General features: G+C 38.7%; 1 protein-coding gene across 1 annotated transcript; it reads right to left on the reverse strand.

Moving 5' to 3' along the window:
* Positions 1-17,747: 17,747 nt before the first annotated feature.
* ly6pge (lymphocyte antigen 6 family member pge) lies at positions 17,748-21,971 on the reverse strand. Its single transcript, XM_028468973.1, has 4 exons — positions 21,945-21,971; positions 21,842-21,896; positions 18,286-18,402; positions 17,748-17,941 (listed from the first exon to the last, which is right to left on the reverse strand). The coding sequence occupies exons 1-4, from the start codon at positions 21,969-21,971 to the stop codon at positions 17,748-17,750; spliced, it is 393 nt and encodes a 130-aa protein (XP_028324774.1).
* Positions 21,972-23,298: the final 1,327 nt, after the last annotated feature.

Raw genomic sequence — 23,298 nt, forward strand, 5'->3', positions numbered from 1 at the left:
TTGTGTGTCCAAACACTCAGCTGAGTGGTGAGTGAGGCTAATCAGGTAATACAGCACACCTGAGTGCCAAACAGGAGGGCCCCTGACACACTGACTCCTTCACTTTTTCTTGACCTCAATGTAAAAAAATTGTCTTGATCAATTAGCAGATAAGCTTTTAGGCTTTAACATTTTAATTTAAACCATCATTATGCATTGTTTAAGTTAGTCATTGAGTCATAGGGCATCTTTGTTTTGCTCCGCCTCCGATGAAAAAATGTTGAATTTCATCATAAAAATGTTTTATTGTTTTGCCAGTGTTTGTTTCATCTCAGTGGGCGAGGCATCAGAACCAGGAATATTTGGGGGTTTAACATGTTAATGATGATTTAATTCAGCTGCCGCATTTATCAACACCCGATTATTAGTACGACAGGATTGGTCAGTGGCAAATGTGTCATAAATCACTCGTTCGTCCTGTCATACGACCAAATGTACATTCAAATATGCATCCGTTTTCACACAAGGTTGATTAATAATGACCGTTGAGTGTTAAGACATTGCAACCATCCAGATCCAGCCACACAGTGGGTACAAAAATTACAGAGATTGTGGCACTTTACTGTAGAGTTGTGCTCAATAGATGAATCAATAGAAAAGAACCATATTCCTTCAATTGCTCATCACTGGTCAGGCAGTGTAATCACAGAGCACAAGAGAGGTGAAAGCCTCCACTTATGGAAAGTACTATATAAGGATTGAAGGCTTGCTGGAATCTAGCATTGTGATTTGATAAGACTGTTGCTAGCCAACTCACATGAAGGCAAAAAAAGCTAAACATAAGTAATGCTATAGCTCATCAAAGTTGTGCTTGTATCACTTTGTGAACAAAACCCTCGCTTTTCTCGAGTTTATTGGCCCAAGCGGCACAAAAAAGCTGTGATTAACAATGTGTAGTTTTGATTAAGCAGCATATTTGATTTAACCAGAAATGATTTTTGATTTTTTGTGGTTATTGGTTTGCATTAGGGGAGAACCTAATTAGATCTGTATGATCTTTTGATATTATAAAGGTCAAATTTATATTGCGTTTTACTTAATGACCTTCGTTACCGTGAACCATTTCTTTGAGCTGTTGCCTGAAAACAAACCTCATCAATGTAAACATTTATTACATTTCATTACAGTTTTTGACAATTATTCACAAAACAAAAATACAAATCAGTTTTGTGGCATTTCTATCAATGATAGTGTGATTACAGAAGGTTTTGCATGTTAAAATTAACTAATGATTTTACAACACAATATCAAGAGGATATACCATATGGTTAGACCTACAAAATACACAAAATAAGAGAAAAATACACAAAAGAACAGCATATATAGACAAAATTACTCCAAAAACATATTATGATTACAAAAATGCACAAAATTACTTGTAAAACACACAAGATGACTACACATTTCACAACATTTTAAATATTTTCTAAAAGACAAAAAAATACCATAATTGGCTACCAAAAAACGCAACAACAAGCACACAAAATGAGAAAAAAAACATATAAAATGGCAACAAACATACACAAAATGACAAATATATTCAAAATGACAATGAAAATTCTGAAAATACACAAAATGACAAGAATTAACTCTAACTGATCAGTGATCCTGATCATGTTACCATGATTAATCACACTTTAAAGGACCAAAATCACAAGCAGGAGGTGCCGTTAAACCAGCTCAAAGAGCTGAACATAGGGAATCATGAATTTTTTAAACAAATCCAAAATCAGTATGTTAATCTGGATCCCCTAAAAATTCTAGTAACTGCATTCCTTATCCTATTTCGGAGAGTTCCTGAATCTCATTAAAATGTGTTCATTAGTTTTTCAAAGTCAAATAATTAAACGCTTGGAGATCTGGAAAGGTTGGACAAATACACCAAGCCAGAAACTCTCAGCCCTGCCAAGATAACTAAACAGATCCACGAGTGTATCCAACCTGGCTGCATGCTCGCTCATGTAAAAGGGGCGGAAATTAGCGTGAAAAGCCGGAGGTAGGGAGAGCAGTCCACCCTGACCTTCCATGAGCCCTAGCTAAAGGCTAAAGCAAGGAGAGTGGTTAGCAAAAACCCCCTGGAACAGATCAGAGCATTAGTTAATGGCAAAAATGACACCCAATTAGTTGGATACATACTGACCTGGAGGAGTTGGGGCGGAGGTGGGTTGTGAGGTGCTTGCTGTGGAGGTAAGAGGCATCTGTCATGGTTTAAGTAGCGCATCCTGTATGCTTTGGCCAATAGGGAGCCAATCTGGGTTGATGGTTGGTTGGAGGTGTGGCTGGCTTGATGTCCGGGGCCTGCCTGAACTAACGCCATGCTCAATTTCAGTCAGGACCGCTTTAGTAAAAAACAAATGATTTATTTACAATAATAATGCATTTGGAATTTAGATAGCGCCTTCAAGTGCTTTATATTGATATGCATGCAATCTTATACAGTATTTGGCAGTATGGGTCTGTTCCGGGACCTCCTTACTCTTTCCGCGTGCTTACGTGGAAAGCCGGAGGTAGGGAGAGCACTCCTCCCTGACCTTCCATGAGCCCTAGCTAAAGGCTAAAGCAAGGAGAATGGTTAGCAGAAACCCCCAAGACACCATACAACGCCACGCTAGAGCAATAGAATTTTCCATGGGTTCTCCTAAACCAAGGAAAGCGGGGTACTCCTTGCTTTTCCACGCGCCCACAAGAAAAAGCCCAGGGCGAGGAGAGCACTCCTTTCCCTCCATGAGCTGTCATGGAATACCTGAAGCCAGGAACGCGGTCGGCAAGACTCCCCAAGCACTGGCTAAGCTGAGCAATATGAATTTAATATGGACTTGTTATGGGTGAATTTGCTACGGGTCCTCCTAAACCAAGGAGAGCGGGGTACTCCTTGCTTTTCCCACGTGCCCACTTTTTTTTTCCTTTTTCTCTTTTTTTTTGCTGGAAACAAATGATTAAATGAAATTCCAAAGTTTGTTGTTGTTATGATTAAATGTTCAATTTTATTTGTATTCAAGGCATTTCAAAATCTTCTTTACAACAGAAGGCTGCTGGAGCTGCAGCCGAGGGAAGAGAACATCTCATCAACAAACGCTGCTGCTCGTGGAGATAAAGCTAAACCACATTTTTCTTCTGATGAGAATTACTCTGTAAATTAATTTGCAGAGCAATTAATCTTTGTGCTTTACCTACCAGATGCACTCTGCACTCGTAGGTAATTATTGTTTGACATTAGTCAAATCAATTATTTGACTAATGTCAAACAATTAATTTGATTCTATTTATATTTTTGTAATTTTGTCTCTTCTCTTAAAAAAAAAAAAAAAATATATATATATATATATATATATATCTGGTAGTCTTTATATATTTATTAATTTTACAATCATTACGGTTTACTTCATAGGGGGAGCTCAGGTATTGCTTCTTTAGGCCCCTCCTCCATTCTGTCGCCAACCCATAAAACCTCATAACTCCACTGGAGAGCCTTTCTTAATCAAACCTTTGTTTATCTACTTGATTGGAATTGAAGAAACGGGGTTAAGTCTGTGACATTTGAGTATAGCCACTGTCCTGAGGGAATAGGTTTTTAATCTCAACACCAATTCATGAAGTGCGATAGGAAACAACGGTGTGTGAGCTAGTGAGGGATTGTCTGTAGAGATTTGAAAACTAAAGGGATTAAATATTCATTAAAAACAATGAGAACACAATAAAATAGCTTTGTTGAACAGAAACAGATTTGAAAGCTAATATCCTATTTTCATTAGCATGTGAACCAATGTGAATACATATACAGTATTTGGACTATAAAAAGCTACAATCTCGAATTCATTGATTGAAAAGGAGTATTAAACATTTAGCTCAATAAAATGCCTTTAAAGAAGAAAAATCTAAGTGTTTTCTTTTTTATTCCTTTGATTTTTAAATTGTGTTAACCTGTGATTTTGCTTGTAATTTAAAGGAAAATTAACAGAAAGGGCTCAACACTTTTTACCTAGAAGAAGGCACAGGTATTAATCTTTAAATATCCATCGATCACTTTCTTTCTTATTCCTGCACTCAGGGTATATCATTCACAATCATTCACTTATTCACTGATACAGAGTGAGAGAACCTGTGTAAGCATGAGGGGAACATGTAAACTCCACGCAATCAAATTGAATTGATTAAGAAAAAGCTCATAGCACCTTCCTCTTATGTTTTCGTATGATTTAATCCAAATAAGAAACATCCAAAGAGGAAAATGTAGTTCTTTATTAGATGAAACCTATTAGATAAATTACAGATATCCATTTAAGTCACTTAGTAGATAAATTCCAGTTTCATTTTGTTTAATTATTAATATAATAATCATTTTAAGAATATTACATGTGTAGCAAGGACTGTGATGACAAACTTAGCTCCAGCAGAGTTACTCTCTGACCCATATATGCTCTAATACGTCCACCAAAGGATAAATGATGGGCTAACTTCTATGTTTGTCCCATATAATCTCCAACTCATTTACAATTTACATGTTTGCACCCCACATTACGTCAATGGCTAGCTAGCTTTAGCTTGTATGGAGCTGAGCATGATAAATGAAAAAGGGAGATATTACAGCAAGTGTCAAAGGTGAAACACAAAAAAAAGAAGTCATTCGCTGTTGTACATTTCAGAAGATAAATAGCATGTTTGATCCATTTTTATCATTAAAATATATATATTTTTTAATTATTTTAATGATCGTTCTGCCTATCTTGCCTCCCCTGGCCACACGTCACTGGATTTAATCAATAAAAGCATTAATATCTGTACACACACATGCTGTCTTATTAAAGTAAGGACTCTTCTCTGGGTCAACACAACATGGTCTGAATGTTCATTCTGCTCAAATAATATTCCTTATCTAATTGACTGCTCTGTCTTTCTGATATGGGAAATTTGCATGATCTGTTCTTATCCTTTACTATTGCAACTAAAATCCTTTCAGTTTCCAGGGAGTCCAGTGCCAGTAATGAGACATACAAGAACCCATTAGGATCTCTTTAGAGTATAATGTGTTACATGGTGTTTCTCAACTATTTCAATATTTTCTTTTGAACTATTTCACTATGTTCAGGCTTGTTTGTCCGTGCTTAGAAGACCTCCAGTATAGCAGTGCCAGTGAAGACGGAAATGTTTCAGTCAGAGTCCAATCTGAGACATTGTGGAATGAATCGGAGGCCTTTTCATTCACAATAGATTTTCTGAGCAGATGACTGAAGCTGAAAATGGACTTGGAGGCAGAATGTTCAGCGGGTCACATACAGTGCGTCTTATAGCAACACGTGATCCAATAGGCTACTGATGGCCGCTAGCTGAATCACTGATTCATGTTCAAACTGTTGCATGACTTCTGAGATTACTCTGCTGTCCGTGGCTAACACTGAACCTAAAAATAATTAATCAAAGCTAGCATTCCTACACCCTGCCACACCCGCCCAACATCCTCCCCCAGCTTCCCTCTTCAACCCCCTGCAGAGAACAGCTTAGGTCATTGCTTTCTGCTGTCAAAACCTGTGACCGCTTTGCGTTGGAGCTGCCAGGATTAAGGGCTGTGAAAACAAGAACAAGGAGGGAAAGAAGGTGAAAGCTGACAGAGGGACCAAGGCCTTAAATATTTTCCCTGACCGCGTGCTGATTCTTGCAGCTACTTTATGTCGGACTGCACTAATGTGATGCGAGACGGAGTCAAACAGAAAACATGGAAAAGGAGGTTCTGGAAACAAGGAATGAACTTTCCCTACACATATATCTCAGAGTAATGTAACCTTTTAAGAAAACTGCATGCAACTTTATTAGAAAGCATCCTTTAAAATGATGGTGTTGGCTAAGTAAAGTCGGTTTTTTTTTGGTTGTTTTTCTTTTAGTACCAATTAAAACGTTTTATTTTTCACATTGTCTCCTTTAGTCGTGAATAGCCTAGTGTATGTACTGTCATCTAAAGCAGTGGTTCTCAAACTGTTTTGGCTCTATTTATTTCTAAATCCCAGTACCCCCTTTGTTCGACGACAACATTTTGCTTAGAAAACTATTTAATAACAACTATAGAGCATAATGATGGAATGAACGAGTGATAACACACATTTTCAAGAGTCTCATTTTGTAAATAAGTGGAAAGAAACAGTATTTTGTACAGTGTTTCCCAACCATTTTTGTATCATGACCCCATTTTGATATCAAGGATTTTTGGTGACCCCAAAGACGTTTTTTTCTAGAATTAGTTTTTCATCATGCTTGAGCTCAGTTTTTATTTTATTATTTTATTACTTCAATTTAGTTGAACTAGATTCACAAAGTAAAAGCATTGAAATACAGTTGTTTAATATTGTGTGTTGTTTTCATTTAAAGAAATGAATAATACATTTTTATCGGTTTTATCATTTCCGCCTGGGGTGGGACCAAGACTGATATTTTATCCCCTCTCTCTCCCTCTCTCTCTCTCTCAATTACCCCCGGCAGTGGTGGCTGGCCAATAGAGGGCGCTAGAGTGGCGCCCCACCACTCACCAAGTTAGTTTGAGTAAGAAAACTAATTTATATATGCATTTAGATAATCAGAAGGAATATTATATGGATAATGATGATGAGTTGTTTGGTTCATCTGTGTCTGAATGGTGACATGTTTCCGTTTTGGGGCGCACTCATCCAAGCATATCCAGATGCAGACCCGCAGGCCCTCCAAACCACGCCCATCCAAACCCCATCCAAACTACGCCCATTGTGGCAGCGACAATGGAAGTCAAGCATTTGCAGAATACAAAACACGCCCCTTCAAAACACGCCCACTTTGAGAGACAAAAGCGTAAGTAAGTAAATCAGAAATAAATTCAAAATTTTGCTGAAAGAAACAGTTTTAACCAACTATAATGGTTAGTGTGCCATTGCACGTCTAATACAATAAATTAATCGCGAACATTTCAAACATTAAAGGTGCAATTCGCAACTCTCAGATCCCTCTCTTCCCCTCCCTCCCCGCTGCTCTCTTGCCCTGCCTCCAAACTTTCCAAAGTCCCTCCTTCAGAGGAGCTAACAAGCTAACGTTAGTCCGATAGCAACATCACAGGAACATAACATGCTCTGTTAAAAGCATATTACTGCAGCGCTTCTCTCTCTCTCAATGTGCACACACCTCAGCAAAAGGAGCAACAACTCAGTGTCACTTACAGCAGCCCACACGGAGGCTGCTGTGCGCACATGAACAACACATGTACCACAGAGTTCTAGCGTAACAATTACAAATTAAACATAATGTAAATCAAGCAGCAGTAATTAGCTTTCAAGCAGAAAAGTTGCTAATTCCATCTTCTACTCCTCCAGACCATACTGTAAAAAAGATGGTGTTCGAGCTCTGGGAATGGGGCGGGGCCTGTGAGCAACAGCTGTCAGACAGTCCATCAAACACAATCCTGGCTCTGATTGGTTGTTTTTGCTCGGTCGCGGTGCATTCTGGCAATCTGCCAAAGGCTGCAGGAGCAGTGGGGGGGACTCAATGAGTGTTTTTTTCACACAAACTACTCGTTTGATGTAAAGCTGTCCTTACATAGAAACATAGACGACAACCTCGTCATTCCGTTGATTCACGTTGCTTTTAAACTGAGCCTGAGGTCTTGTTGTATCTGATTACATCGTTAAACCACGAATAAAGTTTGTTAATAGTTTCTCTTTATTCAAACGTTGATTAATATGCTAATTGTAGCTGCTACATTGCTGGGTTAGCACCTGTGCTACTTAATGACCATATTTGGAAGTTCAACTTCCTTCACCTTCCTTTACATTGGGGGCCTGTGGCTGCAGCTCGACCCTTCTCCACTAACCTTTACCTATTGCCTCTCAGTAAAAGTTGTACATGCGCAGTAACTCCTCTTCATTGTAACTCAATGGACGCTGGCTGGGTGCTGCTTACCTGCGCCCAGAGACAGCCTGCGGCTGCGCAGCGTTGAATCAGCCGCTCGGTTACACAACACCACCTCCAGCTATGGGAGGGGCTGACGTCACAGTGGTCCGTCAAAAAGTGTCTGATTGACAGGTGAAGCTGTGGGACGATAGAAGACGAATCAAAATGAAGAAAGAGAAATTAAATCATTCTGCTGAGCCCTGTCTCCTTTAACAAACATCAGGATGAGACCCAACATGGATACAGACAGGTATGACCCATTTAAAGCACTTTTTTTAGGAAAATGCATCGAAACATGAACAAACAAGGAACAAACTAAATTTGATGATTTCAGATCTTGAATATGTCCATATTTTTAAACTAGGTTTAAAATTATATTTTGTCAGGTCTTGAATTACATTATATATGTTCAATTACCACTTTGTTTGTCATCCCCTTTTTTATTTAATTACTTGTTAACTAACTAAAAAAAAAAAGTCAATTGAAACTTAAAAAAATAAAATAAAAACACCCGCTCCATTGTATATACAATTGTTCTTGCTTGTTTAGGGGTTCTGTGGAATGAAATGTAGTTAGTGTGAGAGCATACTTATTTGTTCAAAGCTACACAAACCCTGTTTTTGATGTATGCCTATTTTGGAGTTTTAGCCCCCCCCTGGAGAAAAATGCACCAGCCGCCACTGACCCCCTGTAGTGCCATCACGTACCCCTATTTTAGAAACACTGATCTAAAGTATGAGATCAAACTAAGCAGCAGGTGTTGTCAGTCTATGAATAAAAAAACACAAGAAGTAACAGAATTTCAACTGTTTATTTTTTGTGTTGACACCGTCAGGCTTTCAGTACAAAACCCAATAAAAGATTAGCGTCTGCTTTTCCTCCGTCCAGCTTTGGAAAGCAGAAAATACAACAGGAAACTTTTCCTCCTGCTTTCCTTTTTTTTTTTTTTTTTCCTCCTGCTTTCCAATCTTCTCAAGCTCCTGTAACCCTGACGCATCAAGCCCCAACATGACTCCATTATCATCCAACGATAATTTGTAGAGAAGGCAGGTTTTGTAGACCTCTATGTCCAGAACTCTTTAAATCCTTTGTTTGTGTTCAAACACGTGAGCTGTAGTCAGTCCTTCTCTATGCTGGCTGCTGAGAGACTGTGTAGTTTTCTGCCAAACGGAGCTGATCTGGCAGACTGTCTGATGTTAGAGACGATGCCTGATTCCTCTGATGTGTGACAGCAGATAGTGAATGAGTTTCTGTCTGTCTACTTTCTGTCTGTCTCTCTGTCTGTTAGAGCCTCAGACACTGGAGTGCACACCTTACTTTCTGTCTCTGACTTGCTTTAGTTTGTTTGGTTGTCTGCATGTTTTTCGTGTACCCTTTACCAAAAAGCCTGTTTGGATAAACAAGTGGTGGTAAACAAAATAAATAAATACACATCAGAACTTGAATTCAAATGTCATCTCCGGAGAGAGGAAGCGTCCTAAGTGAGAGGTGAGATGGTACCTCTGATTATCTCATAGTTCCCCCACCTCCCCTTTAAAAAAGACTTCATTACTTCCAGCTCCCTTAACTTGTCAAAACCAATTTTCTCTCCTATTATTCCCTCAACTGCTTTCACCGTGACCCCCTCCTCGTCGCCCTTCTTCCTCAAACCCTCGACCCTCTGCTTTCCCAGATTGAAACTTCCAACATGACCTGTGCACTCCCAAACCTACCCCCCCCCCCATGCTTTGGACTCTGCTGGTTTATCTTAACCTCCTCTCTACCACCCGTATCTGTCAAGGTGCTGCATGTGTTATGTTTCTTTGATCTCCCCTGAAAGCCTTTTGGCCAAAGCATAGGAAACTTTCATGAATTAGCCCCTCATACACACCAGCCTCTGTGTGAGTAACGGCAGACATTGAGTCAGTGACGACTGAATAAAAACCTGTCTAATAGTGTCCAACGAACCTGAAAGCGTGCAGCAGCGCCTCCACCATCATATCCCGCTCGGGCTCTCCCGCACCCACCCGTTTCACCACCAATTAGCGCCTCAACAGTGACAACACAGAGGATCTTCATTAGTGGAGAATGCTCAATTATATCAGTTGATATTCCTTTCCAAAACTAATTATCTCAGTTGCATGGCACGGCTGACTGAGCCTGCCCTAACCCTGGGGTGCGGCGGATACTGATGTGATTTGGTTTTGGCTCCAAGGTTTGTCCTCCTCTCTGCTCTTTTGTTACCCTTTCCACTCATTCAACTCAGTTACACTCACTGTTCCCCCATGATATAATTAACCTGCTTTGTGCTTTTTAAATTGGTAATGATGACTCATCATAAATTCTCCACACATTTTACCTTTCAAAACTAAGAGCCTGTTTCTCTGCTGTAAAACACAAATAATTAGCAGAGCTGAGTTAATTACAAGAAATTCTTGATTTTTTGTTTTTGTTTTTTTTCTTTTTATGTGAGCAAGCCTGCTTCTTTGGTTATTATGTGGGAATTACAAAAATAGAGATAAAGCTGAAGCCAAACTTCTCTATTAGGTTAAAATAAGGTGGACTGAACATATGGCTAAATGCTGAACAATGTCTCAAAGCAAATATACTTAGACTTCATCCTCTAATTCAGTGATTCTCAAACTTTTTTGGCTCAACTACTTTTTTTTTTTTTTTTTCGTCCGAGTAACACATTTTGCTCAGAATACTTTAAAAAAAACAACAACTATAGAGTATAAAGATGGATGAATGAGTGATAACACACTTTTTAAATAATTTAATTTTGTAAATAAGTGGAATGAAACAGTATTTAGTTCTTCCTAAATAGAATTATTTATATAGTTTTATCGTTTTCGGTCATCTCCCACCTGGTGTGGGACCAAGACTGACACTTGTAGTTTCAGTTCACGTTCTAATCAAGATTATTTCCATTATTATTACAATTATCATTTTTAACTAAAATAAACATTCTAAAACCCCATATTTTTAATGATTTCATTTCATTTCCCACTTGTTTCTCAAGTACCCCCTGTAGAGCCATAGCGTACCCCTAGGGTTACAGGTACCCTCATTTGAGGAAAACTGCTCTAATAAGTGGCTGTGGTTCATTAAATATGAAAATGAGATCAATAGCTAATATCAGGGCATGTTTACAGCTTTTTAGATGTTATGCTACATTATGTTACACTTGATCAGCTCAACAGGTTACAGTCAACTTCACTTTTAAATTAGACATCTTAAGTAGAGCCACTCAAGAGAGATAAGAGATTCAAACTGATTAAAATTGTTAAACAACAATCCTCTACATGTTAATAAATTAAAAAGCTAAGCTGAGTGTTTAAAATGTTTATTGAAGATTTTGAGAGCAATAAATTAAAATTGTCAGCTTTTGGTTGCAGCTTTTTATTCTTATATACTAAATTTCCATTCTAAGAAATCAAGACTGGTACATTTTATTCTTCTCCAATTAGGCCTAGGAATCAGCTTTGGTGGCCCCTATAGTGGCTTATGGGGCCCTATGCAATGGAATAGTCCGCATACAGCCAGAAACAGCTCTGCTAATGTAATTGTATTTTAATTGAGATACCCTATTTAAATAAGTAATCCTATTGGTCTTTATATTATATGACAAATGACAAGATACTGGATTATTTTCATGGTTAGGGTTAAATACACAAGCTTACTTTTTATGAGGAAAGTATTTATAGTTTTTTTTTTTTTAATTCACTGAAGCAACAACATGAAAAAGCTAGTTTAAAAAAAAGTATAGATATTATTTTGAGTATTCTCAGCTTCAAATCCAAGACCAGCTATGAAGGTTGTCCATTTAGTCACATTTCAGTGTAGCTGAGGCAAGGAAGAACCCTCATTACACACAATTCTTCTTCTCCTCTTTCATTGTGCTCCTCCTCAGTTGCCCCTCTGGCCTCCCTCTCACTCACTGTCTGTATGTTTCAAAGACATAAAAACCTTTATGGTCCTTCATCCAAAGTCCACAGATACACTACCGTTCAAAAACTTTAGAACACCCTAATTTTTCCAGTTATTTATTGCTATTCAAGTCGTGCAAGTCCAATGAATAGCTTGAAATGGTCCAAAGTACTGAACAGCCAGAGGTTAAAAAAAAGGTTTGTTTACCCAAAACTTAAAAATAATGTACATTTCAGAATGATACAAATAGGCCTTTTTTCCAGGGAACACAAAGTTGGTTAACAATTTAAAGCTGTTCTGCAGCAATGAATGTTGAATCAGCCTTAAAAGCTGGTGCTACTAATTCCTACAGGTGTTCCAACTTTTCTTGGTTACTTCCAGTACAACCCTCTCTGTCTGCATAAAAACAGTGTTGGAACACACTGTAGTACCAGACCCTTATCAGCAGAACAGTATTGTTCATGCATTCCATTATTTATTTATTTTAACTCAAATTGCTTATTTGTTTGATGCTTTCATTTCAGAGTGCAATGACACACTAAACTGGATAATTTTCAGTAAAAAACTGGAGGAAGTGTGGTGTTCTAAAAATTTTGACCGGTAGTGTAGATCATTTTAATTCTGCTTCAGGGATCCTTTTTAAAAGGACGCGAGACCTGGAGACCTCAGAACTGATGACCGTTGGGTGAACCCGGGCCGACCAGCCAGGACTCGGGCACTTGTAAACACAGCCATGGTTGCACATGCTGTCATCCCCCGAGTGCTTTTGTTTCCTCACCACAAAAGCGGTGTGTGCGCGTTTTCAAGTCACATGTGTTTGTTTGTTTTTTGCCACTGCTGTTTGCCAAGTCTTCAAGGCAGGGGTATTGACTGATTAATGTACAGTACATTCGGAAAGTATTCAACCCCCTTCAGTTTTTCTACATTTTGTAATGTTAAAGCCTCGTTCCAAAATGGATCAAGTTCTTAATTTTTCTCATCAATCTTCTTGGGTTGGATGCTACAAGCTTGGCACACCTACATTTGGGGATTTTTTCTCACTCTTCTCTGCAGATCCTCTCAAGTTCTGTCAGATTAGACGGAGAGCGTCGCTGCACAGCTAATTTTCAGGTCTTACCCACTCAAGGACATTCACAGACTTGTCCCGAAGCCACTCTTTAGTTATCTTTGCTTTGTGCTCTGGACCCCAGTCTGAGGTCCAGAGCGCTCTGGAGCAGGTTTTCATTCAGGATGTCTCTGAACATTGCTACATTCATTTTTCCCTGTATCCTGACTAGTCTCCCTGTCCCTGCTGCCGAAAAACATCCCCACAGCTTCACTGTAGGGGTGGTATTTGCCAGATGATGAGCAGTGCCTGGTTTCCTCCAAACGTGACGCTTAGCATTCAGGCCAAATAGTTCCATCAGACCATAGAATATTTTTTGTAATGTTCGGAGGATCATTTACATGCCTTTTGGCAAATTCTAAGCGGGCTGTCATATGCCTTATACTGAGGAGAGGCTTCCGTCTGGCCACTCTTCCATAAAGGCCTGATTGGTGAAGTCCTACACTGATGATTGTTCTTCTGGAAGGTTCTACCATTTGCTCAGAGTAATGCTGAAGCTCTGTCAGAGTGACCATCGGGTTCTTGGTCACCTCCCTTCTTCCCCGATTGCTCTGTTTGGACGGGCGGACAGCTCTGGGAAGAGTCCTAGTGATTTTTAACTTCTCCCATTTCCGAATGATGGAGGCCACTGTGCTCTTCGGGATCTTCAATGCTGCTCCAATTTTTCATATCCTTCCCCAGATCTGTGCCTGGATATAATTCTGTCTCGAAGGTCTACAGACAGTTCCTTGGACCGCATGGCTTGGTTTCTGCTCTGACAATCACACTGTCATGAGTGGGACCTTAAATAGACAGGTGTGTCCCTTTCCAAATCAAGTTAATTCAGTAGAATTTACCACAGGTGTGCTCCAGTCAAGTTGTAGAAACATCTCAACAACAATCAGTGGAAACAGCTTGTATCTGAGCTCAGTAGTGTGTTGAGTGTTATAGCAAAGGGTGGGAATATTTATGTACATGTGATATTATTGTGTTTTGTTTTTAACGAAATGGCAAAAAATCCTAAAAAAACGTTTTTCACTTTGTCATTATGGGGTATTGCGAGTAGGTTGATGAGAAAAATTAAGAATTTGATCAATTTTGGAATGAGGCTTTAACATTACAAGATGTAGAAAGAGTCAAGGGGGTTGAATACTTTCCGAATGCACTGTATATAAGGTAAATTGAAATGAGTTATTTTTTTAAAATCAACTCATTTGAGAGTGTTTTGGGGCTGTTTTTTTTTTTATTGTTTTTTTTTTTTTTTGGTGTTACCTGGGAAATGAAATGCCTCAAACACCAGTATACATCTCTACAAAACAAAAAAAGTGAGACCTGGTGGTTACTGATAACTAGAAATATTGGGAATAGGTTATTTTATATATTTTAGGTACTGTAAATCTCTTATATTAAGATAAACACCCCTGTTGAAACATGCATCATTTATGTTGAATGACAATGAACGTGCCTGATGATGTACTTGATGGTCAGAAGTGCATCGTGATTGGTCGCTGTACCAAGGGGTGGAGCAAAAGAGTCACAAGTAGCTCCGACTATAACACATGATAAAGGAAAAAAATAAATGTTTAAAGAAATAAAATCACATTCAATGCCTTAATACATCCATAAGCCCACAGATACATATTTAGAAGAAGTTCAAACTTGTATGCTTTAGCTGTTGACCGACAAATCCTCTCTGATAACAGCAAAACTCACAAAACCCAACACTAAAACCCTACTGATATGTCAGTAAGTGGGAAATAAAGTGGCATTCTCTCCAAATGAAACCAGATTTAGTTTAGATAGCACCGTAGACATGACTTTTCTCCACTCTTGGTAATTTCGCTCAGCCTTTCCTAAAGGGCAGACGGCTCATCTTTTGATGACTGACAGTTGGATTTGGAGTGATAATGTGTTCAGGTGCCAGAGGATTGGGATTAAACATACTCTAATTTAAACTGCACAGTTACCATGGCAATGACCTTCAGATTTGGCTCAGATTGGCAAACATGCGGTGACTGGTTGTACATCCAGAGACGCTTCTTTTCTTCGGGGTCTGTAACCTTAAAGAAGACTCCTTCCGTTCATCTATTAAATTAAAAAAAAAAAATTCTGTCCTTCAGTTTTTCTCCCTGTGAAAAGCGTTCAAAGATTCTTTAGTGCCAGCCATGCAGAACAGGCCACAAACAAATCCTGTTGAAAGAGATTGATGACTTAAACACAGTTGAACACTCTGAAGTGAAGCATGAGCCTCAAAAGACAAACTTTAAACACTCTTCCACACGGCGACCCTTCCAACTTACTTTTACGGTTCTGCTCATGTCGAGGCAGACTTTCCCAACAAGTGAAACAAGCAACCGAAATAAAAGCTGATGAAGTCTGACATAGGTCAAAGACGAGAACAGCCAGAACAAGCTTTGGCTAAACAGCCCTGGAGACTCACGCTTCAGGGTCAATGTCTATCCCCAACCAGGGCAATGCATTCACATTCTCACACCTGCCTGTCAAAGGAGAGAGCAACAGGGCAGCAGGAGAGAATAGACACGCCACAATAAGAGAAGGAAACACGTAAAGAAAGCACAACATTTATTATCACTACTGACAATGTCAGTTTGTCAGGTTGTGGATGGTCAATAAAGTTGGAATGAAATGGAGGCTCATTGAGTTACAAAATAGTGTCAGCCTGCCTCCTAGGGGATGCTGTGGGAACTACAACAGCAGAGATAGAAGAATTATAGCATCAAGAGAATTAAAAGAAACTATGCTCATTAAAGTATTTATTATTGCATTTGTCTGGTGTGTTTTAATGTTCTTTTCCTTATTAGTTGTGCTATCTGTTTCCTATTGTTATTGGTATCATATACATAATGAGGTAATTGTATGCTAATATAATGTTTTATTCCTATATGGAGATGTTTTAGTTTCATTAAAGCTTTAATCTGTATGAATATAACTCAAATGTTGGTATTGTTATGTGTTTTGCTGAGATTTTTGTTCATTTTCAAGGAGAACTGTAAATATTATCTATGGTAAATACCTCAGCGGAAAGCAAGTAATCAGTCACTGCGCACTACTGTTGTCACTATAGCAACATCATTTAGTTATCATCTTGATAGCCTCAGTCCCAACTAAGCATTAAAAGCCTTTCTTCTGTGAATCAAAATTGATCATTATAAAGTTTTAAAAAAAAAAAAAAAACACAACACTTATATGAATATTTGTATGTCATTGAAATAGATCAATCTTAAAAATGAATCCCTAACCCTATTCCAGTTTACTTAGAGAGCAAGCCTGAGAACAAGAGTGTAACAGGAAATAAAGCCGTGACATTTCTACTGATGTGGAGTTGCAGCAGAGCTTTTTAATTAAAGAACTACATCAAAACAAGGCCAATAAAAACAACAATATATTGGTTGCATTTAGTCAGTATACGTTCAGCTTCAGTTCCTCTCTTCCACCTTTTATTTCCTGTAAACCACATCCGAGTCATGAGGCACTGGATTCCCAATCTAATAATAATAATAAGAATAATAATAAGAATAATAATAATAATAAAGCAGTCATCAACATCCCCCGCCAAAAAAAAAAAAAAAAACGAAACAAGGTCAATAACTCCAGAAAGAATAAATGCGCGCTTCTTGTTTTCGAACTCCATGAACGTATTGATGCTCTGAAGCCACACACCGAATTTGGTTATCCTTTCTTAAACAGTTTCTGAGAAAAAGCTGTCCTGTTTAACTCGGATGGACGGAAGGAGCTCAAACCTATATCCCCCTTCACATTTTGTGGCGGGGGATAATGAAATAACCTCTACAGATTGGAATGATTGAAAAAGTATTTACATTTTTATTTGGAAAATATCAACACAAAATTTAAAAAGATCACTTGGTAGGTTTTGAGAGTTAATCTTAAATAAACAGAGCACAGACCATTGTCTTTTTATAGTACAGTATAAAATACACTCACTAATGTAAAACCATAAGAAATATAGACTGATGCACAGCAATACAACTCGGGCATCCACCACAGAACATGACCTGTGGTCTTTATTCTTCGGTCATTCCATTTTAAATCAGTGGCGTCATACTGGTTTCACTTAGGGAGCTGGATTAGGTTTAGATCTGGATGTGATTTGGGCCTGAGCTAAAATGTCAGTGTTAACTATAACAAACCTCAAACCTTGACAAACTACAAACAGGAATGGCATTTTGAGAATGCAGTTTTAAGTTATTTTAGGCTTTTTAGAGTGAGTTTTAGGCTTTGGAAGCTTGTGTTTGACACCATGTTTCTTGAGTTCAATCAAACAATGTCATGTGATCAAACTGAGCTCATGAACATTGTGATTCTTTAGATAACCAGATCACCAGAGTGACACACCTTGCCATGGATGTCTAATGGGATTATATCAAAATACCCCATACAACTCAGCAATGTTGTAGATAGGTGCGCTTATATTTAGGAATGCATATGATTGCTGCAACAAGATATCCAAAATGTTAAGCTGGAGAAATGCAGAGAAAGTTCAAATCACAGTGAAGGACATTCTTCGTCTTCTTCTTAGTAAAAATCCATTGACAAATGCATCCACTTGAGTTCTTCTTCATGGACTTGATTCAACAGGATGCACAAACTCCACACAGCACAGTCACACCTACAATCTCCAACGTTCTGCTGCCGAGGATCAATATGTGCTAAATCAAGTCAATTATTGTCAAGCGGAATAATATCACGCAAAAAATATGGAGTGTCAGGCATTAGTATGTTTTGGCTTTTGTTGTTGGCATTTCTGTCAGAGACAGACACTGTTGATGTGTGTCTACTTGAAAAAGCAGTAAAATAACAACAGGATAAATAACAGCATATAGTTGAGTCCAGGCACGCGGGAGGCGGGACTAGTTACATTGCAGTCGTCGCTATAGCAGCAATGAACTTTGACCCCTGGTGCTCTGTAGCCCTGACTGTTGGCCTGGCTGCAGAAAGACTTATAGGAACAATACTTAATCACCCCACCTGGAAGACAAACATGACAGAAAATAAAAGTAAGTCACTTTTGCTGAAGTCACAGGGAAACAAATAAATTCAGTCAAAACATTAACACAAAATGACCAAATGACTGTATATAATCATCCCAATCTTGGTGCTATGATCACATGACTCCTCTACTTAATGACATTTACTGATTAGCTGTAGCAATACTCCTTTTTGCCATAAAAACCCTTGGACACCCTGCTGATGGAGAAGACTATTCTAGAAACCATACATTAATCTATTCCATACACAAACAGAGACTTTAGACATTATTTGATTGGTTGTAAAGAAATGAAAGGCTACTACACTGTCACGGTTGGACTCACTGTCATGGCCCACCACAGCAGCACAGGCGTCAGAGTAGCTGGGACAAGCTTTGGAGCCCTGACGATTGCAGTCTTCATTATTAGAGCCCATGCAGGTGTAACAATGTAAAGCCTCACCTGAACAAAACAGAGAAAGAGATACGCTAATGTGCTAATATAGACAAATCACAAGTAGGTCCAACACAGCAATCAAGAGTTAGTTGACAATAGAATATTTTGGTCTCTTTTTACAAATAAAAAAAAACAGAAACAACTTATGTAGGTGTTTTTTAAAGAATCCCTACAGCCTCATAGAGAAATTATGAACGATATTTACAGAAAGCCTGGAAAAGATAGACCAGAAGGGAAGAAAGGGATAGGGCTGATCCTGGAGCATATTTCAAAGCAGACGCCCAACAGAATCTGGAAAAGATTTGATGGGAGAACTGGACCGAGCTTGAAATTTTCCATTAAGTCATCTCGCTTCTTATCCAAAAGGTTGAGGGCCCAAGAAACCATGATACAAGTAAAAACACATCCAAAGTAAACTTCTGTCAAGTTCATTTGCCTTACAAAGTGTGCCTTTTGTATGAAGATTGCAGGAACCAACACTGATAAGAAACTTTTTATAAAACCTTAAACAGTGAACAATAGTTTACCTGCCAAGCTGCTAATCTTATATTTAACAAGACTGCTGGTTACAACAAATGATTAGTTAAAATGTTAACTGCATTTGCTGTGATGTACTTAGATAGATGTGTATAGAGCTAGACCATTAATTCAAAACCACTGACGGTCTCCTATTTAAAAACACATCTGAGTAACTTAAGCTAACATCCCAGGAGTCTCTTTTACACACAAAATAAAATGTTCTCCTGGGAAAGAGGCTGCTTTCTGAGAACTAATGACTTTTTAAATATTATTAAGATGCCTCCATGTAAAACCCTTCATCCATCTCCTAAACCCTAGAGAAGCAATGCACAAACAGCTTTTAATGCTGTTTCCTGAGAGGATTGACGTTAGAGTAATCAAAGCCTAAAAAGGATTTACTGTATTATATTCAACATATTGATTGGATGCATTAAAGGCAAATCAATTACAATTACAATATCAATTACAGAGAATCACAAGTACTGAGCCTGAAAAAAATAAGCCCATAAAACCAAAACCTTCCTCATGTGTTAGCTTTCTGTTAGCATCTTTTTTGATAATGGGTCACTTTTGATCCATGTCTTAAATCAGCTGTAAAATACACTAAAAATAAATCATTCATCATCTGCTTTGCTAAAATATTGATATAATTATTTGTAAGTCTGTCAGTATGCAGACAAACCTGAAGTCGTGAAGTGCTTTGAAAAACTGTTCATGACACGCATCAAGGACTCCATTGATGTCACTATGGACCCACATCAGTATGTAGATCAGAGGAACCGATCCACAGAGGACACCATTTTCTCTGTGGTCCACACCACATTCGCTCATCTGAAGAGCAAAGACTATTATAACTAAATCTTCATTTAACACCATAATAGCACAGATACTGGGCCACAAGCTGTCCACACTTAAGGTGCGTCACAGAGAATGCGACTGAAGGGACTGCAGTCACTTCAATCACCCGAGATGAGTCGCTTAAACATAGTGGTGCTTTTTGGTCACTCCATCACTCCATCACTTCATCACTCCAGTGACGGACGACCAGGGAACAGTGTGCGTGCGTGTGTGTGTGTGTGTGCGTGTGTGTGGAGCCGGTCGTATGTTTACAGCACTTATCATAGACAGCTCTGCTTTTACAGTTTAAATGATCAACTTACGGAGTTACTAAAGGATGAGTTCACTCAGAATGTAAGTAAGTAAGTAAGTAGTTTATTCATAAAGCGCATTTTGCAGATAAAATCACAAAGTGCTGTACAGAGTTGTGGTAAAAGTACAAGTGCAACATGATAGAATAATAAAACAAGAGTGCATAAATATCATAAGAACAGCAACATTAAAGGATAAATTAAAATTAAAATCCAGTTAACTAAAAGCTTTACTGTAATGTGTAGTCTTCAGCAGTGTAGCAATGTAGGCTTATTTAAGAAGTTAACCGCTTTAATTTGCCCTGATAAATTGAGGAAGTGTAGTACAGCCCTCCGCAGCCATCTGCACTGTAGCGGGAGGGAGGGGCTGCTGCCGAGCTCTACAGACAGTGAAGGTTGGGAAAGTTGTCGCTTGAAGTCGCTTGAAATTTTTCAACTTTGAGCGACGAGGTCACACTTCATCTAGTCGCTCATGTCACGCAAGTCACATCGCTTGAGGGGAGATAACTTTAAGTTGTGTCATTTACATTGATTTGAATGTAATCTAATTGCTTCAGTCACTTCATTCGCGTTCGGTGTGAACGCACCTTTGGACTAAGCTCCCCCATCTGTAACTAGGTCTTGGACTTTCTCAAACAGGCTGCAGTCTGTGAGGATCTACAACATCTCCTCCCCATCATCCTCAGGACCGGCTCACCTCAGGGCTGTGAGCTGAGCCCCTGCTGACATATGACTGCTCACCCAAACACCATATTGTGAAGTTTGCAGATGACACCACAGTGTCAACCAACAACAATGGGTCCTGCCACAGAAGGGTAGTGGAACACCTGGAATGTTGATGGGAAGAGAGCAATGTTTGTATCAACACAAAGAAGACAATGAGAAGACCGAGGGGCATGCCATGTAGGAAGAGGACCTCCTGCATCATCAAGGACCCCACCCACTTTTCACACAAGTCTTTACCCCGGCCCTTTCCTCAGGGAGACAGCTGCAGAACATCTAAAGCAAGTTCACCAGAATGAGGAACAGCCTTTTTCCAGAAGTTATTGGACTATTGAAGTCTTTTGGAGCGCCCTCGGCTTTTTTGTGTCGTCAGGACACATAACGGCCCCCTGGTGTTGGAAGTTGACCCAAATCTATCCCTACAGCACAGCTGCTCTACACACATGCTCCAAGTATTAGCCCCCAGGCCTATTAAGAGATTAGCTGCTGGGATTGCATGCAAGTCAGTGTAGGATGTCAGACTGAGAGTACACGAAGAATCACTAATCATAAATATTACAATTATAAACATTTGTAGATATAATCCAACATTTAAGATTGATTAAAGTTATAGCTCCCTATGATAAAGAGATCATTCTAAACTAACAAGGGAAACTGGGTCCAATTTGGAAAGGTTTCACCTCATCAGGATGCTGCCTCTCAAGAATAATTAATATTTAAGAAATAAAATCTACTCCTGGGAATTCAAGAGTGACTAGAATGAGAAGTAGCAGGAAGACGAGCTCAAAAAGGTTAATTTGACCATTAAACAGGATGTTCAACAGAGATCTAAATAATTCCAGTAAAGTTTGACAGATGCAGAAAAAGTCAGTTCTTACTGTGCATTGAAAGCAGAATCACAGAGTGAAGCAGCAGCAGACAACACTGGACAGCTCTCATGGTGCTGGTGGTCCTCACTCGTCCTGGTCACAATAAGAAAAGCAGGTTGTTTGCTCCTAAAGCCCCCAGGTCTTAATCTGTGCCAGTATCTCCTCCTGCACTGTGCACAGAGCTACCGGCCCCTCCACTGGGGGTCCACAACTGCTGAGTGCCAATAGTTACCTTTTCTGCCTGAATGGACAGAAGACACATTACAGGGATTCATCCTGAACCTTTCACCTTACTCTCTGTTCTGGCCACACCCATCCTGTGTCCACCCTTTCTTGTCCCTGTCCGAACCTGACGCTTTACGTTACCATGCACATCAGGAGGGATCAAGATCAATGGCTAAGTTCACAAAATTTGTCTCCAAATGGTTTGCATTTGGTGTATAATTATTTGAAGAGGTGAAGAACAATGTATTTCATTACATGTTACAGCTACTTCAGGATAAACAGAGATAATCTTTAAATGACCATGTATGGCAAAACGGGCCAAGTGTTGGTTATCAATGTTGCCTAAATGATAAAATGTTTTGGTGATGCTTCCTCTTCTCTCCTAATCTAAAACATATTTATTAGTCCAACTTGGGTCAATAAAAACACCACAGGAGTGATCATGTGTGAGCTAATGACCATCCGTATGCTTGTTTTGTAATAGACCGACAGTCTGGCCAGGGTCAAGATTAGAAAGATTAGAAGATCTGCGAGTGGCGAAGTGCTGCATTTTGACAAATATTGGCAAGATTTTGATCAATTCAGTTGTTTTATCATCATCCAGCCCTCGTCTCTTCGTTCAATTGTATTTCATCCATGATCTTACTTTAATTTTTTTCATAGTTTATTGAGAAAATGCAAATATGCTATCTGCATTTATTATAAATAGTTCACTAGTGGATTTGTTGATGTAATAATCCTGAGCCAACCAGTGAATAAAAACTAAATATTTATAATTGAACAGTTTTAATACTTATACAGTTCCCTTGAAATCAAATCCATGCCATTTTCAACATTGATTGTGTGTATATATTACTGAGGAAAATGTCAGTCCCTCTGCCTCCCTGTAGGGGACAGTGCTGAGCACACTGGTTTAAATCTACGGTTTTCTCCTGTAACCTGAAATTAAAATCAATAGATGTCACTGCTCTTTAAGACAAATTATTGTGTACCGATAGACACGTTTCACTATATCGCCAATGTTAGTCAAACTCATTTCTACACAAAAATACATCATCCATATCATTTCAACAAATGGGCCAATTGTTTTACCAATTGTTCCTTAATTATTCAATAGGCACACTGTCAATTTTAGTTTGATTGGATTTTTTTATTTATTTATTTATTTAAGGAACTACACCACAAAGCCATCGTGTAGTAAAGTTAAGCTGTATCAGTATACCAAATTTCTGTTTCCTATGTGATGTAGTTCCTGAGATATTGGAAGCTGACAAAAGAAGAAAAATAAGGACACATGAAAATTGACACATACCCCCCCCCTCACTAAATTGGCAATATCTCAAAAAGTATTAAACTAAACATTTCCAGAAAAAAATTACATATTTTTTTAGACCGAAGTGCTTGGGAAGTTATGAAAA

The sequence above is a fragment of the Gouania willdenowi genome, chromosome 15, assembly GCF_900634775.1.
Source record: "Gouania willdenowi chromosome 15, fGouWil2.1, whole genome shotgun sequence".
NCBI lineage: Eukaryota > Metazoa > Chordata > Actinopteri > Blenniiformes > Gobiesocidae > Gouania > Gouania willdenowi.